At 39.8% G+C, this 18,924-nt stretch overlaps 1 protein-coding gene across 7 annotated transcripts in view; it reads right to left on the reverse strand.

Annotated features, from left to right (window-relative positions):
• Positions 1-18,924, reverse strand: part of CASK (calcium/calmodulin dependent serine protein kinase) — a 226,110-nt gene that overhangs the window by 162,756 nt on the left and 44,430 nt on the right. For 4 of the 7 annotated variants that reach the window (XM_084870112.1, XM_084870110.1, XM_084870109.1 and 1 more), the window contains exon 2: positions 16,419-16,549. In XM_084870112.1, the coding sequence (XP_084726238.1) occupies positions 16,419-16,549 (131 nt within the window). The remainder of the gene's footprint in view (positions 1-16,418; positions 16,550-18,924) is intronic. The other 3 variants (XM_084870108.1, XM_084870113.1, XM_084870111.1) reach the window with 1 other exon arrangement.

Consider the following 18,924-nt stretch of genomic DNA (forward strand, 5'->3'; position numbering starts at 1 on the left):
AAAACTGAATAAACTCTTCTGTGGACAGATCAGATCCCTACTAGCCAAAATGTAAATATCTAAATAGACTGGCCACATGACCCTGACATTACTTGGGAAAACTGTTTTATCTTGGGTTGCTTGCTCTGCAAAAACAGGATGTGGTAAATGTGCTTAAAAGTGGTCCTGCACAATCACTGGGTGGCTAATAAAGGCTCCCTAAATTAAAAAAAAATAGTCTGGCCACATCTGGCCACATGAGCTGATGATATAAACTGTTCCACTCTCTTTCCCTTGGGACAACATATACCTTATACTTAAGTCATAAATGTACAGGTTGCCTAGCTAGTGTGCCTCAGTGGTTGAGCATTGACCTATAAAACAGGAGGTCACAGTTTGATTCCGATCAGGGCACATTCCTGGGTTGTGGGCTCCATCCCCAGCAGGGGGCATGCAGGAGGTAGCATCCATCATCCATGACCCTCTCATCATTGATGTTTCTCTCTCTCTCTCTCTCTCTCTCTCTCTCCCACTTTGAAATCAATAAAAACATATTTTAAAAAATAAAATAAATGCAGATCAGGAAACTACTATTTTCATTTTAAACGTCATAGATTAGTTATGCTGCTTTTGTACTTTAAGTAAATGGAATTATAGGGTAAGACAGCCTTTTATGCCTGGCTTCTTTCACTCATCGTGATTAGGTTTGTGAAAGCAAACTTCTGACTCATATGCCACAAACTCCACAATGTCTTAAAATTACTTTTAATGATCCACCAGCTAACAGGTTGATAAGTTCCATTAATTTTGCTGGAAGCCAAGAAAGAAATCAATCTGACTTGGAAAAGTATGTATTACCCTGTTGTTGAGAGTCACTCCCTTTCTCAACATGACACCAATTTTCAAACGGTCCCTCTGTTTGGCATCCTGGAGGGTTTTATTATACCGCACCACAGCTTACAACACATCACAGTGAGATTCTGGGTGGGTGGAAGGCCCACGGTACAGTGAGTGAGAAAAACTGTGAAAGGGTATGTGAGCCAGGAGGACCTCAATGTCCAATATAGGCATTTGCATTTTTCTGGGTGCATCGACTTCAGGAAGAATCCACAGAGAAGTTAAAATTTAGAAACTGGGTCCCTTAAAACCACCCATGCCTAATATTGCTGAGAAGTGTCCGTGAACACCCAGGAGCACCTGTGCCCAGTCTGAAGCGTGTCTGTTAAAATGTTAGTTTCCTCCTTATCCCCTTGCTTTTCTCACCATCAAGTTGATTTGGACTTCTATTCACTGGTAAGTAAGACAACTCAGCATTTTAAGCCTGCAACTCTCATAACATCCCAAAGATGTCTGAAATTTCAAGTGGGCAAACTGCTTCTTATGTTTCTTTTCCCCCCATATATTTTGATAGATTTCAGAGAGGAAAAGAGAGATAGAAACATCAAGGGTGAGAGAAGCACTGATTGGCTGCCTCCTGCACACCCCACACTGGGGATCGGGCCCGTAATCCAGGCATATGCCTAGACTGGGAATCATACCATAATCTCCTGGTTCATAGGTCTCAACCACAGAGCCACATTGGCTGGGCTCCAGTCTTATTATTTAACTAGAGGCCTGGTGCACGAAATTCATGCATGGGGGGGGGGAGTGGAAAGTGTCCCTCAGCCCAGCCTGCACTCTCTCCAATCTGGGACCCCTTGAGGGATGTCAGACTGCCCTCCCTTGTAGGCCTGGTCACTCCCAACTGCCCTCTCCTGCTGGCCAGCTTGTATCCACATGGGGACAGCCATCTTTGACCACATGGGGGCAGCTATTATGTGTTGGAGTGATGGTCAATTTGCATATTGCTCTTTTATTAGATAGGATATACAAATTTCCCAAAACTATAGCTGCCACAGACAGGAATTCCTCTGATGGCTCTGGGCAGAATAAAGTAAAGACCTCATGGAAAGAATTCACCATTCTAGATGCCATTAAGAACATTTGGGATGCAGAGGAAGAGTCAAAATTCCCCATGAATTGGAATTGGGAAGAAGCAGATTCCAAACCTCTTAGAGGATGTGGAGGGCTTCAAGCCTTCAGGAAGGAAGGGACTGCACAGGTGGCGAGAACAGCAAGAGAACAAGAATTAGAAGTAGAGCCTGCGGATGGGCTTGGGTGGTTGCAGCTCAGGACAGATCTTTAACAGACGACGAGGTGCTCATCTTACAGTTGAGCAAGGAAAATGGTTTTTGAGATGGAATCTGGTGCTGGCGAGGATGCAGTAAAGATGGATGAAATGACAACGGGGATCTAGAATGCTCCACAAACATAGCTGACCAAGCAGCAGCAGCAGTGTCTGAGAGGACCGGCTCCAATTTGGAAAGCAGATCTCCTGTGGGTGAAAGGCTATCCCACAGCATCACACATAACAAAGAAAGTGAGAGAGGAGAGTGAATGGATGCAGCTCCGCCCTGGCCCGTCGGCAGCCAATCAGCGGCAAGACCATCCACCAGAAGAAAGAGTCCAACTCCCTGAAGGCGCAGGTGATGGGTAGCATTTTTGAGCGTGAATGTATTTTTAATTAAGGTATAAAGATTGCTTATTTCTGGCATAATATGATTTCACACTTAAAAAGATACAGTACATAGTGTAAACATAGGTCAACACTCAACCACCAAGTTGAGTGTTGCATGCACTGGGAAACAACAACAAAAAAATTGGTGACTCATTTTATTGCGAGATTTGCTTTATGGCAGGTCTGGAACCAAACCAGCAATATCTCTTACATATCCCTCCTGGTTAAACAACAACCACCTTTTGTCTAAGCCTTGAGTTATTTGTAGAACTTAATGTGAGAGCATTCTCTCTATTAAGATAGCCTAGTGGTCGGCAAACTGTGGCCTTTTGGCCCCTTGAGTCTTTAGCAAAGGCCAGCATAGGAGTACCCCAATTAACTTAACAACAATGTACCTACATATAAAGTTTAAGTTTAAAAAATGTGGCTCTCAAGAGAAATTTCAATCGTCCTGTTGATATTTGGCTCTGCTGACTCATGAGTTTGCCAAACACTGAGATAGCCCTACTTCCTATTGCAATAGTCCCCTTTTCCTCCTTGAAATAATTCTTCCAAAGAAAGTTTTTGTAAGGAAGCCAGAATTTGTTTATTTGTCACGCATTAGTTAACTGTGTCCTGCAAACTTCTTTTTGGATAACCTCCTTCACAGAAGACTTCTTTCTTAGGCTATTTCCAAATCTATCCATATACTAGTAGATGATTTAATGGTGACGGTCATTCAAGACATCCAAGAACTGTCACTCGTCTACTTTCTCAGACTTAAATTTAATTAGTAACTATACTCCAAAGTTCTTCTTGTGACCTACTGTATATAATGAGTTTTCCACATACGATTGCTCCAATACCAAGGGCTTATGCATCCACCAGACCGCCAAAATCTCTGCCATCACCTACTAGTAGTTTCTATTTTTACAATTTCTGGAGGAATTTTCTAAATCACGATTTTAAAGCTAGCAAAATGTGGATTTGAAAGAAAATATGTAGAGAACAGAAAAAAAAGGTTTAAAAATGAAGCACAGCCGAAGCCGGTTTGGCTCACTGGTAGAGCGTCGGTCTGCAGCCTGAAAGATCCCAGGTTCGATTCCGGGCAAGGGCATGTACATTGGTTGCGGGCACATCCCAGGTAGGGGGTGTGCAAGAGGCAGCTGGTTGATGTTTCTCTTTCATTGATGTTTCTCTCTATCCCTCTCTCTTTCTGTAAAAACATCAATAAAATGTATTTTTTAAAAATGAAGCACAAATTAGTCCATATAGTGGAGGAGGGGAAAATTAAAAACAAAACAAAACAAAAAAAACCGATGCCCTAACTGGTTTGGCTCAGTAGGTAGAGTGTCGGCCTGTGAACTTAAGGGTCCCAGGTTCGGTTCTGGTCAAGGGCATGGCCCTCAGTTGCAAGCTCGATCCTGGCCCTGGTTGGGGTGTGTGTGGGAAGCAATTGATGTGTCTCTTTAACATCGATGTTTCTCTCTTTGTGTCTCTCCCCTACCCTTCCATTTTCTCTAAAAATCAAGAGAAAAATATCCTCAGGTGAGGAATAGCAAAAACCAAAACCAAAAAACCAAGTGGCTTATCTATAATAATAAAAGCATGATATGCTATAATAATTAAACGGGGACGTCCTTCGGGATGAAGCCAGGGCTGTGAACTGGTGCCGGCAGCCGGGGGAAGGAAGGCCTATTCTTGCACGAATTTCGTGCACTGGGCCTCTAGTTTCAGAATACGAAATGAGCAGTCTTTCATGTCACAGTTTGCATACTGGTACATTTCCTGAACGTGATGCTAACATGAAGTTGAATATATGAGCCAAAGAGGTTTGAGAATTCTAATATGTAAACATGAGGGCCATACCTAAGCCAGATTAAGAGATCCTTATGAATAAAATGTTGATATTATAGATTATGGCCAACATATTATATGCAATACCAAGGCACATTTTCACCTGGAATTGTACTGCATAAGCATGAGCCATTTCAGTCTAACAAATAGCCAGGTACTTTCAGAAGTAGGTAATGCAGACTTAAGTCTTCTCTGCATTTTTTAAAGGCAAAAAAAATTAAGATGAAAGGAACCATGTTTTCTTTTCCCACAGAGTTGACCTTAGGATAGTTACTAAGAATTGGCTCAGCTTTCGAGATTAATCAGCAGTTAGTACTCACAGAACAGTAACTGGTACAGGAATTAATTAGCAACACAATTGAAAGTTCACGTTTGTAAAACTGGTGCCTCATTTTAAATATAGTTGTCCAGAAACGCTTGGTGCAATACAGCAAAATGATCTCATCATTAAAAAACGGGTATTTGTTTTTAAAGTTGGCTCTTCAGCCTCAAAAACTTTAATATTGTCACACAAAAGCCACCAGGAAAACCAGCCAAAGATGGACCATCACGGCAGTTTGCTAAAACAAGGCTCCTCATTTGCCTAAGACCTATGGGAATGCATGATTTTCTACATACGAAGATTGCTTTCAAAAAGAAAAACAAATCCTCATGGGAAAACGCCTGCAAGAACATATACCGCCTAGCCAGCCATTAGTAACTAAATGACTATGCGATCAGGGACTGTAATTTTTTAGTTTAACAAACAGCTAAATGCTTTCAGAAGTAGGTAATGTGGGCGTTAGGCTTCTCTGCATTTTTTAAAGATAAAAAAATGATGATGAAAGAAATCACGGTTTTCTTCTTCTGCCTAGCTGATTTAATGATAGTGACTATAAACCGCTTCAGCTTTAGAGTGTCATCAAGAATTGCTGTTTTACTGGAAATTATTCCACCAGGTGGAAGCTATTTTCCAGCAGTTTTTTTTTCAAACTCCTGCATGAAATATAAAATCCTTTATGTTTTCGCCATAGAACCACATTAATATGATTTTTAAAAATACTAGCCAAATTTAAGGATTTCATCAGCCATAAGTGTGTATGCCAATTAATACCTATAATCAGAATGATTATTTAATAGCTTAAAATAATTAAATTAATATTGCACATGTATATGACATGGCATTTAAAGGACAATTCATTAATGCTTGAAACAATGGGACTTGTTATTTCAAATATTTAATTTATACCCTATGGTATTTAAAAAATATTTTTATTAATTTCAGAGAGGAAGGGAGAGGGAGAGATAGGAACATCAATGATGAGAGAGAATCATAGATGGGTTGCTCCTGCACATCCCACACTAAGGATCGAGCCTACAACCTGGGCCTGTGCCCTGACCAGGAATTGAACCCGGGACCCTTCAGTCCACAGGCTGAAACTGTATACTGAGCCAAACTGGCCAGGGCTATCATATGATATATTAAATTTATGATCAGGACTTAAAAACATATCATCAACCTGTCTAGGAATTGAATTTTATGGATTTTTTTTGGTGACAATAAGACAGAATAAGCCATAACATCTTGGAATTTGTTGGATTATTTCTAACCATTTCAACTGTAACCCATAGTGGAAGAAATGGTGACATTAAGAAAATGCAACTGCAAATAATAGGTTTTGGCAAATGCTTTCTGCATGCAAAACGAGGAGATACAGATTTATTAACTAGACCAGTAATTATTCCACAAAGTGAACATAAATTCCCTATGTGAATTAAGTATTAAATATTCATGTTTCCTGAGGAAAACAAGTGACAGTTTTTGATTATGCTATCAAGTTACATTAATCAGCATTCTGACCATACAGAACAATTTGGGTGATATGAAAACCAAAACCTGAAGTTAAAATATTTTTACCTATATGCCCAAATTTGTATGGGCTCCTTACCCACTTTGTGAATGAGCATATAGATTTTGAGGAAATTTAAAAAATACTTTTATCCTATAGAAAAGTCTAATATGCTAAGTGTCCGGTTGACCGGTAGGCTGTTCATCCAACCAAAGCATAATATGCTAATGATATGCTAAGGCTGCTCAACCACTCGCTATGACATGCACTGACCACCAGGGGGCAGACTGTCCGACTGGTAGGTTTGCTTGCTGCTGGGGTCTGGTGGATTGGGACTGAGTGAGATGGGCCAGACATGCCCCAGAGCCCTCCTGTGGTCCCTCCCTGGGTGGCCAACCTCCCCGTCCCTCCCCGTCCCTGATCATGCACCAGTGGGGCCCCTCGGCCTGGCCTGCACTCTCTCGTCATCCGGTACCCCTCGGGGGATGTTGGAGAGCTGGTTTCGGCCTGATCCCGCAAGCCAGGCCAAGGAACCCCACTGGTGTATTGGGCCTCTAGTTTAAAAAAAATTGTACCTTAACAGAATGTACAAAAATAGTATAGAGAGGTTCTGGACTCAGTTTCCTCCAGTGGTAAAACCTTATATAACTGACTGTAGTACAATGTCAAAATCAGGAAATTGACATTGGGATAGTTGACAGAGCTTATTCAGATTTCACCAGTTTCACATCCACTTGTGTGTGTATGTGGAGAGATACTCAATGTTATCGCCATGTGTAAAACCATACAGTCAATGGCCCCCACCATGCCCAGAACATACTCTTCCTTTATAGTCACAGCTACCCACTCCTCGCGCTTCTCACGCAAAGTTTGTGGTCTTACATGTGACAGTCTATTTTCCAGTTCTCTAATTTTATGACTTTGAAGTTTCTATAAAAAAGTCATACAGTGTATGACCTTTAGAAGTAGTTTTTTTAAACAGGGTATATTTCCCTGGAGATCCACCCAAGAAGCTGAATTCATCAATCATTTTTCTGTTTTATTTCTTCTTTTGCTGAGTACCATTCCATGGTAGCGATGTGCCACAATTTGTTTAGCCACTAACTAATTGGAAGACATTTTAGTTCTTCCTAAATTCTGCCCATTTCAAAGCAATTTTATGAAAACCTTCTTACAAGTCTTGGTGTGAATATGGTTTTCCTTGTTCTGGGATGTACATTTCTCTAGAGGACAATTACTGGATTGAATGGCAAGTATATGCTTAGTTCTTTTTAAAGAAACTGCCCAATTATTTTCCAAAGTGACTGTACCATTTCATACATCCCACCAGCAATATAGGAAAGATCAATTTTCCTCACATCCTTCCAGAATATACGATGGTTTGTATTGTGCCTGTTCCAATGGCTGTGGAGTGATGTCTCATTGTGGTTTACGTCTATTATTTCCCTGATAGATAATGATGTTGAACATTTCCATGTGCTTGGGAGGAGCTTTCTGGGAAAATGTCCATGTCTTTTACCCACTGTCTAATTGGGTGGTTTCTTTTTCTTTTTCTTTTTACTGTTGTTTCGTGGTGGTGTTTTTTGCATCCATAGATTGTACATTTGGTGTCATGTCTAATCACTCCATCTCCTAGGTGCCAATGATTCCCTGTTATATTTTCTCTTAAAAGTTATGTAGTTTTATGTTTAATATTTTAATTTATAATTAATTTGTATATAAGAGGTGAAGTTTAAGTTGAGGTTCAATTTTTGGCCGATAACTGTCCAATTGCTCTACCACCATTTGTTAAAAAATACTACCACCACCCACAAACTGTTGAATTGGGTTTGAAGCTTTGTCAAAAAGTAGTTGGCTGTTCTTGTGTGGGGTTACTTCCGGATAATCTAATCAGTTTTCATTGATCTATGTGTCTATATGCCAGTACCACAGCATATTAATTTTTAAATTTATTTTATTGATTTTGTTTTTAAAGAGCATAAGGGAGAGGGAGAGGGATAAAGGGTTAGAAACATCGATGAGAGAGAAACAACGATTCAGCTGCCTCCTGCACACTCCCCACTGGTACATGCCCTTGACCGGAATCGAACCTGGGACCTTTCAGTCCACAGGTCGACGCTCTATCCACTGAGCCAAGCCAGTTTCGGCATCACAGCGTATTATTACTTATTACTTATAGCTATATAAGTCTTAAAATGGGATAGAATGATTCCTCCCACTTTATTACAGTTTTACAAAACTATTTTACCTATTCTTATTCTTTTGTGTTTCCATTATACATTTTACGATAAGCTTTTTATAGCCTCAACAAATCTTCCTGGGATTGTACCTGAAACTGGAGCAAACCTATATATTTCATAAGAAACTATATATATATATATATATATATATATATATATATATATATATATATATATATATATATATAATGTGATCTCTTATGACTGGCTTATTTCACTTATCATAATGTATTCTAGGTTGTAGCTTGAAGCATCAGTATTTCATTCCTTTTTCATGGCTAAATATTCCACTGTATAGATATACTACATTTGTCTAACCATTCATCAGTTGATAGACATTTTTGGTTCCACCTTTTGGATATTATAAATATACTGCTATTAATATTCATATACAAGGTTTTATGTGTACATATGTTTTATTTCTCTTGGGTATAGGCTGTGTCTTTTATTCACTGTCTAACTGGATGGTTTCTTTTTCTTCTGCTTCTCTTATGTTTTTAAAAATATATATTTTATTTATTTTTTAGAGAAGGGAGAGGGATAGAGTTAGAAACATCGATGAGAGAAAAACATTGATTAACTGCCTCCTGCATGCCCCCCAGTGGGGATGTGCCTGCAACCAAGGTACATGCCCTTGACAGGAATCGAACCCGGGACCCCTCAGTCTGCAGACTGATGCTCTATCTACTGATCCAAACTGGCTAGGGCAACTGTCCGTGCTCTTGATTTCTTCATTGGTGATCTTATTAATAGTTTTGTGACCTTTTCTTTTTTTCAGGTAGAATGACCCCTTTGAATATTTCCTACAATGGAGGTTTTCTGGTGATAAATTCCCTCAGCCTTCATATGTCTGGAAAAGTCTTTGTTCCTCCTGCATATCTAAAGGATAACTTTGCTGGATATATAATTTTTAGTTGGTAAATTCTTTCAATCATTTGAATATTTGGTTCTACTCTCTTCTAGCTTGTAGAGTTTCTGCCGAGAAGTTCAATGAAAACCTAATTGGGCTTTCCTTTACAGGTTACTTTCTTCCTTTCCCTTGCTGCCTTGAGAATTCTTTCTTTGTTGTTAATTTTTGACACTTTAAATACAATGTACCTTGGAGAAAATCTTTTTCAATTGAGGTAATTAGGTGTTCTATTTGCTTCTTGGATTTGAGGATCTAGCTCTTTCCATAGGTTTAGGAAGTTCTCATCAATGATTCGTTTGAACAGGTTCTCCTGTCCTCTCCCTCTCTTCTTCTGGTATGCCTATTAATCGTATATTTCTCTTTATGATGTAGTCAGATAGTTCTCATAGAGTTCTTCAATGTATTTAATGCTCAAATCTCTTCTTCCTACTGCATTATTTCTATATTTCTACACTTGATATCACAAATTCTCTCCTCCTTCTGGCTGGCTCTATTTCCTATGCTCACTAGTTCATTCTTGATCTCTTTTATTGAGTTCTTCATCTCCAGAATTTCTGTTTGGTTCTATTTTAAAGTTTCAATCTCTTTGGTAAAGTACTTATTTTGTTCATTAATTTGTTTTTGGAGCCCATTGAATTGCCTATTTTCTTATTACTGATTTTAAAATGTTTTTATTGATTTCAGAGGGGAAGGGAGAAGGAGATAGAAACACCAATGATGACAGGATCACTGATTGGCTGCCTCCTGCACAACCCTTACTGGGAATTGAGCCTGGAACTTGAGCATGTGTCCTTGATTGGAATAGAAACCAAGACCATTTAGTCTGCAGGCCGATGTTCTATCCACTGAAAAAAACCAGCTAGGGCTACTTTTTTTGTTTTGTTTTGTTTTGAGCTGTTTAAGTTTTTTATAAGTTTTAGATATTAACTGCTTATTGGATGCATTATTGGCCAATATCTTCGCCCATTCAATAGGTTGTCTTTTTGCTTTGTTGATGGTTTCCTTTGCTGTGTAAAATGTTTTAGTTTAATATGGTCCCATTTGTTTATTGTATTTTTATTTTCTAAATGTATCTTTATTCCTGAAAGTATTACAGATATCTCCCTTTTCCCCACTGACCTACACCCTGCCCCTGCCCCACCCAGGCCTTTAGCACACTATTGTCTGTATCCATGGATTATGCATATATGCATACATATTCATTATTTCCCTTGCCTGAGGAGATATATGTCAGAAAGAATATTGCTAAAGATAAATGTCAGAGACAAACTAAAAAATCTTAAAGGACCTATTTTCAAAAATGCTAATTCTTCCTGCTATCTGCTCAGATTTGCCATTGAGCTCCTCCAATGAACTTTCATTTTGGTTACTGTCATTTTTAACTCTAGAATTTCTATTTGGTTCTCTTTTTAAAAACAAATTCTATGCCTTTATGAATAGGGTCTATTTTGTGAAATACCATCCTCATACTTTCCCTTTAGTTTTTCAGACACGGTTTCCTTTATTTCTTTGAACACATTTAAAATAGCTGATTTAAACTATTTTTCCAGTAAGTCTAACATCTGGGTTTGCTCAAGGGATAGTTTCCATTGATTGTTTTTTTCTTTTTTAATGAGCCATACTTTCTTGTTTTTTTGCACGTCTCATAACTTTTTGTTCCCAACGAGACATTTTAAATAGTGTGTTAACTCTGAAAATGCTTTGTGTATGTGTTGGGGTACAGCTTCAACAGTCTGGGAGAGGCCACCTCTGCCTAAGCATTCAATTCCTGTTTCCACAGCCTGAGAGTCAGCTAGAGTTGAGAGCTTAAGTCCTTTTTTCGTCTTTTCTGAGCTTGTGCACAATCCTACATGTGTGCCTGTGCATGGCATTCTTTTTTTTTAATTTTTATTTAATCCTCTCCCAAGGATATGTTTTTGTTGTTGTTGTTGATTTGAGAGAGAGAGAGAGAGAGAGAGAGAGAGAGAGAGAGAGAGAGAGAGAGAGAGAAAGAAAGAAAGAAAGAAAGAGGGAGAGGGAGAGAGAGATAGAGGGGAAGGGATGGAGGAAAACTTGGATGTGTGAGAGAAACATTGATTGGTTGCCTCCCATATGCATCTCAAATGGGGACTGAACCCACAACCTAGGTATGTGCCCTGATAGGGATTCAAACCCTTCACCTTTTGGTGTACTGGACCACACTCCAACCAACCAAGCCACCCTCGGTTGGGCTGCATGGCCTTCTAGATTCGCAGGAATATGCTGCAGCTTCTCAGGGCCCCAAGAGACATCTCATTCATCAGCTTTTATTTGTAAGCTTTTAGGTTGGCTTTCTGCTGGCCCCACTGTTATCCTCCGCCTCAAGCCTTGCAAGTGGCATCTTCCAGACAGGCCAAATGATGACAACTTCCTGGGCATGAGGCTGTGAAGAAGTTCCATCTCTGTCTGCCTCCCCTGGTGGCAGCCAAGCTCCTGTACATATATTTTTTTAAACCATGATTACGGACTGTTTTCAAGGTTACAGTGGAGCTAGAGAGCAAGGAATGGGCCTGGGGCCAGATAACATGCCACAAAGGTCACTCACTGTTCTTATCAGGAATAAGCTGTTTTCCTTGAAGAAATTCTTCCTGAAAAGCTGTAAGCCTTTGGCGAATTTCCAGAGTTCTGAAAAAGTGGATGATGGCAGTTTTTGCTAGTTCTACCCTTGCTTTTATGGAGATGAGAACTGTGGAAGGTCTCATTGCTCGGATTTTGCTGACATCATCTGCCATTTGGAACTTTTAGAATGAGATAGTCACGAAGACTAAGCAAACTGGAACCCCATCTATATTCTTCTAGAAGATAGCTTAATTAATATTCCAAAATAAAACCCATCAGTTTTGAACTTTAATAAATTAAACCATAAAGAATTGAGTCCTGCCCGGCCAGTGTGGTTCAGTGGTTGAGTGTTGACCTATGAACCAGGAAGTCACAGTTCAATTCCAGGTCAGGGCACATGCCTGCGTTGTGGGCTTGATCCCTAGAAGGGGGTGTGCACCAGACACGGATCAGTGATGCTTTCTCATCATTGATCTCTCTCTCTCTCTCTCTCTCTCTCTCTCTCTCTCTCTCTCTCTCTCTCTCTCGTCTTCTCCATGAAATCAATAAAAACATATTAAAAAAGAAGAATTGAGTCTCTTCAGGATCTCAGAATTCTGTCAATTCAGTGTCCCATTCCATACATCTTCCTTTCTTATGTTTCCTATAGTACTTTGCCTGAATTAATTTTGATATCTAAAGTTCATAAGGCTCTCAGCAGAGTAAGAGATATAACGTGAATTAATTAAAAGTTTAAGATCATAATAAAGGAATTTCATTAATGGGGATTTGTGTATGTAGGTACAAAAATAATCTCAAGTCAGAAGCAACATGCCAATGTGAAAGAAGATATTCTGAACTATTTAGGAAATAATATGACTGTGTAGGAACATAATAAAAGCTGTGGATTTTTGTCCTAGGAAAGTGGACATACATACATGATTCTGCATACACTTAAGGGGTTCTTGGATATTCTGCAGCCTGTACATTAAAAACCCTCATTGAAGAATAAAATTGTGATTTTAATGGGAAAAGAGATATTAAAATAATTATAATATCTCATCTGCAGTGGCATAGTAAGAATTTAAAATATTAAATCCTATATAAGTAGTCTCTAACCAAAGTACATATTTCATTTCAAAAGCTAAAGTGAACATTATACTTAGAATTACTGCATATGCTTTCTCATAAAAATGTTAGTTGGAGACTATTAAACTGTAAGTCTCTTAAGAGTAGATGCTCCTTTTATTTGTGTTTGCATTGTGAAAGCTTAGCCCAGTGGTCGGCAAACTCCTTAGTCAACAGAGCCAAATATCAACAGTACAACGATTGAAATTCCTTCTGAGAGCCAAATTTTTTAAACTTAAACTATATAGGTAGGTACATTGTTATTAATTTAATTAGGGTCCTCCTCAGCTGGCCTTCGCTAAAAACTCAAGGGGCCAAAGAGCTGCATGTGGCTTGCGAGCAGCAGTTTGCCGACCACTGGGCTAGCCAGATCACAGTACATGTTCGTGCCCAGGTGGCCCTTTATAAAATGTATTTTACTCAACAGTAAATTTGAATAGAAATGCACTAAGAAAACAGGAAAAGAAATTTGTGACAATGACAAAGATCAAATAAGCCACAAGACAAAAAGGAAAAGAATAAAGAATAACATGTTAAATGATCTGTTGCCTGAGACAGGTTTAATTAGAAGAGGATGTAATGGTAAATACAGATACAGCATTTCTAGATGTTCTCCTGTGAACTTATTTGAACTTCTTGTTGTGTTACATTTCACTTCAAAATATGCTTCTCCTCTCTTTAGCCATGAAGGAGGTCATTTTGGACCCGAACAATTTGTTGCCTATATAGTGATGGGAAAAGACTTTAAAGAAGTTGGGAGTTGCGGGGGACAGTGTTGGAAGAAGTTGTAAGTGATGAAAAAAAATGCTTTATTATATATATATTGAGATGTGTTCAAATTATAATAAAGTAAGCTAGTGTAAACATGGTGAGTGGAGGGTATGGGAACTCCACTGCCAAAAAAAAAAAAAAAAAAGGTCCGAGTGGAGATAAATTTTTGATTATGTGCCATAAACACAAACAACGAATCACACACTTTTATTTGAGGAACATTGAACTCTGATGAAAACCAGATAAACACATGCATAATACATAGAATTCAACTGGATATCTTTTAACATCTACAGGCTGTGGCCCTACCACAGAGGATCAATGGAATGACCTGGCCTTGTCTTCAGAACTGGACTTGAAGACATGTACATAGCCAAAGCAATGAAGGAGTGAGCTACAATTTCCCATCTATAATAAAAAAGTGTAATATGCTAATTAGACTAGACGTCCTTCTGGACAAAGCCACAGCGGGCCGGGGCCGAGGCAGAGGTGGCAGAGGCCCCGGCTGCAGTGGTGGTGAGCGGGGGCTACGTGGCAGTGGGTGGGGGCCGGGGCCAAGGCCAAGGCCCTTGCACGAATTTCGTGCACCGGACCTCTAGTATATTAGGTAAAGGCAAGACTTAAACCAAGAGGCATGGGCTACATGCCAACCCCCTCTTTGAAAAATGTTTGGCATTTGACTCTCTGATAGGTACAATGAAAAGATGGTCAGCCTCCAATAATCATCCTCAGCCAACTGAGCAGGTAATTAATTATCTTCCTAACCTGTCTTTAGCCTGGATGGATTCAGAATTAGGTGTAATGATGAACTCAGTCACCGTATTATAGGTGTATTGAGCAATTGACTTAGACTTTTGACTTGAAACTGGAATCTTACTAACAGTTCATCAACAGTATCAGAACATTGAATGGAAAGAAATAAAGATTCAACGCATTGATATGTTTCATAAACTGGGCTTATGCAGAATTACCTCAATCAATGCTCAGGAAGGTTTTCTTTATTGGTTGATAATACAACAGAAAATCAAATACAGTATATTAAACTTAAATGCAGTTAAAAAGTTTTAGGAGACATAATGTAGTTGTAAAGCCTGGTTAGAAGTAAATTTTAAATTCTGCTAAACGTATAAGATAATTTACAATGTAAATAACAACCAATCCTAGAGCATGAAACCACGAGATGTAAAACCTCTAAATCTTACCATAAAATGTCAAAGAACTGAAATATCAGTTACTGATTCTTTAGGAGCAAAAACCTCCATGAATCCTTTGGAATCAGCATAGAGAGAATAATATTTCAAAGATTTACGCAAGTACCGTGTTTCCCTGAAAATAAGACATCCTCCGAAAATAAGACCTAGCGCATGGAAAGATAAGACATCCCCTGAAAATAAGACCTAGTGCAACTTTGGGAGAAAAAAAATAATATAAGACACTGTCTTATTTTCGGGGAAACAGGGTATTTAAAAGTAATGATCCTAATAAAAGATCTGCAGGAACCGATTAATTTGGAGCTCATGCTATGTGGGTAAACGAGAAATAGGCTGCTCTGCCTTTGGTTTTCTCCTGGGAATAACATGGAAAGGACTAAAGAAAGACATCTTCTCCCGGACTGTGGAAAAGTCTCAGGCTAGTAGACAGTCAATTAGAAAAATATAATAATTGTACCATATGAAGTATGAGCATATTTGAATTGTGGCTCCAGGAAACTAGGGCTTAAGAACTATAAAAATAAATCACATTACATGTTTCATACTGTTTACAATTATTTACACATGAATATGATCACATATCAACGTCTTGAAACAAAATTTTAAGTCCTGCAAGTCCTAACAGTACTGATCTTGTAAGTTTTCACATACACGACTTAAGCCCAATGTGATAGGAGTCTTTCAGTTCTTTTAGATCCTGTTCCTAAAGTAAGTTACAGACTTGAAGAAAATCCACTTGCGTTTCTTCTTAATCAGTAATTATCTTTTTTTAAATTATTATTTATTTATTGATTGGTTGATTGATTGATTATGGTCTCACATAATTGTCCTTATTCCCCCATTCCCATCCCAAACCCCTCCCTAGATATGCCCCCCCCAACCCCCGTTGTCCATGGCCACTGGCTAGGCCCATATGTATGCACACAAGTCCTTTGGTTGATCTCTTCCCCTTACCCCCATCCTCCCTTACTTTCCCTCTGAGGTTTGAGAGTCTGATCGCTGCTTCTCTTTCTCTGGGTCTGTTTATGTTGTTCATTATTTCCTCTAGATGTGTGAGATCAAGTGAATCAGTAATTATCTTTGTCATTATTTCATCCCTCCCTTCCCATCCCACGTTCAGTACCAAGGACTCAAAATTAGACCCTAAAATATATGTTCTGAATTCACCTTTTTCCTAGTAAAACACAGGCCTATAAGCAATCATAGATGACTTTCTAACTCTGTAAATAACTCTATCTTTCAAGTTCTAGCTTCTAGAATCCTAACCAACTAGAATGGAGCTTTCACAGTCTTCACCCACTTCTCACTACATTTTACCCCCCTTTCCCCACCCCCCAGATGAAGGGTAGGTTGATAAATGGATTTGGGAGGTGAAATAAAGCCAGACATCAAATAACTTACTTGAAATCCATCTCTTACCTTCTGTACTTAACCCTGGACTGGATGTGAACTTGGCCACATCAACGATTTTTACAGCGAATTGCTGCCCAGTCTCCCTGTTGATGCATCGCCGCACAACGCTGAAGGGACCCCTGGAAAGAAAAGGCCAAGTTTAATTCATTGATTTTCTGAAGTTCTATTTCCCTTCAAAATCCTACTGGAATCATAGGGTTCTGTCTACTACAGCCATAGTCTCCAAAATCAAATTTAAGTGATGCAATTTTGTGTTTTTTTTTTTTAAAGTGATGTAATTTTGAATATATGTTTCAATAATTCATGAGGTAAGGAATTCATAACGAAGTTATTAAACCAGAAAAGCAGAAAACAAAATTACATTCCAAAATCACTTCTAGAAACTCTAAATAGCAGTCTTATATTCAAGGCAAAGGCAAGGAGTCATTGTAATATTCTCTCTATATTACCAACATATTAAGCAAAATAAGAAATCGATTACTGGCAATATTCATAGCTTTTATATTTTGAACCAGAAACTTGTCATTCTTGACCCCTTCCTCGCAGCCACAGCTGTTCTAAACTTCACTAACAATTCCTATTGAGCTTATCCCAAAAAGCTCTCCATGTCTCACACCTTAATCTCGGCTACCACGATTTCCTACCAGAAATACTCACAAACTTTTCCTAGTCCTTCCTGCAGGGATGTTTTAAAACTGAAAAGCTGATATGTTTCTGCTTAAAATCCCATAGGGATCTGCAATACATATATTCAGCTGAGAACCAAAATACAGAAATGACTCCTAAGTAAAAGAAAAGAAAATCCACTCGTAAAAACCTGGGCAAAACACCGCAGCAGCCACATCACAAAAATAGAGCCGGGCCATGATTGGTTGCCAACAATGTCTCCAGTCTCCCCTGAAACCTCAGAGAAAGCTTTCCTCTTTCTCCAACTTCCACTGGGAATCGTTCTAAATTGCCACAGGGAGACGGTCATTCCCACCAGCAGAGTGCCACTGGTCCAATCATTTGCTTACCCATCCTCTCCTCAATTGAAATTGGTGGCTTTCAAAACGGGGTGATTGATGAAATACCAATGCCCAGGCATTAAAACACACACATGCACATACACAGTTCCTTGTGATTACTAGTTATCCAATAAGTATCTGAACTAAAGACAAGCCAAAGATAAGATTGCTACATTCTTGAATCAACTACTGAAGAATAACAAATGCAATAGCAATCCTATATAATAAAAGCGTAATATGCAAATCGACCGGATGGTAGAACAACCGGTTGCTATGACGCACAAATCACGTGCGATGCACTGCTTCTGCAGGAGGGATGGTAGAATGTGTTTGCCAAAACAGGAGAGAACACAAGCAAAGAGGATGATGGCAAGGGATGGCAAGCAGGTGACCCGGCACAGAAGACACATGAAGGGAAGCCCCGGAGCACAAGGCAGGGAGAACTGAGGCTGAAGGTCACATGCCCTAGAGCATGTCCCGCCACGGATCACCTTTGTAACCGGAAGTTCGAAGGACCAAGGAAGCCAGGCCAGGCTCTTGGGTTTGCTTTTGTTGGTCACATTCCTGCTCCCTCTGCTGTCTGTTCCCACTTTCCTCGGCCGTCCATTCCTACTCCCTCTGCCGACTGATCATTGCACCCCCACTCACTCCACAGCCCTGTTCTCGTTCCCCGAGCCGGAGCAGAAGATGCAGAGCAGCTCAGACTCTGAGCACATCCCTGCCGACCCTGAGTTCCCAGCCCCGCACCACAGCGCCATCTTGCCTGCGAAGAGCCCAGTAATTCCCTCGGGACTTCCCTTCTGAAAGTCTTTCTGCCATAGTGCTAAGATTCCCTCTCCTGACACAGCCAAGTGTCTGTGCTACTCAGGGGTTTCTTTTCTATTTTTTATATATTTTTATTGATGGTAGTATTACTGATACCTCCCATCCCCCTTCTTCCCCCTCCTCCCAGTCCCTTCTCACCGCCCACCCCCTTCACTGCCCTATTGCCTGTATCCATGGGCCATGCCTATCCTATATAATAAAAGGCCAATATGCAAATTGACCAGACAGTGGAATGACCAGGCATTATGATGTGCACTGACCACCAGGGGGCAGACACTCAATGCAGGAGATAGTGCACTCCTACAGGGGAACGCCACTCAGCCAGAAGCTGGGCTCACAGCTGGTGAGCGCAGCGGTGGAGGCAGGAGCTTCTCCAGCCTGTACAACAGTTGGACATCCCCCCCGAGAACCCCCCCAACAACTGTGCATGAATTTTGTGCACCGGGCCTCTAGTAAGTATGTAAGTTCTTTGGTTTATCTCTTCTCGTCCCTCCAACCCCACATAGAGGTATGTTGGTCTGTTCCATGCCTCCCTGCTTTGAGTCTTATTTTGTTGGTCAATTAATTTTGTTCATTAGATTCCACAAATAAGTGAGATCATGTGATCTTTTTCTCTGACTGGCTTATTTCACTAAGCATGATACTCTCCAGGTCCCTCCATG

This window comes from Pipistrellus hanaki (genome assembly GCF_964339955.1).
Source record: "Pipistrellus hanaki genome assembly, chromosome: X".
Taxonomy (NCBI): Eukaryota; Metazoa; Chordata; class Mammalia; order Chiroptera; family Vespertilionidae; genus Pipistrellus; species Pipistrellus hanaki.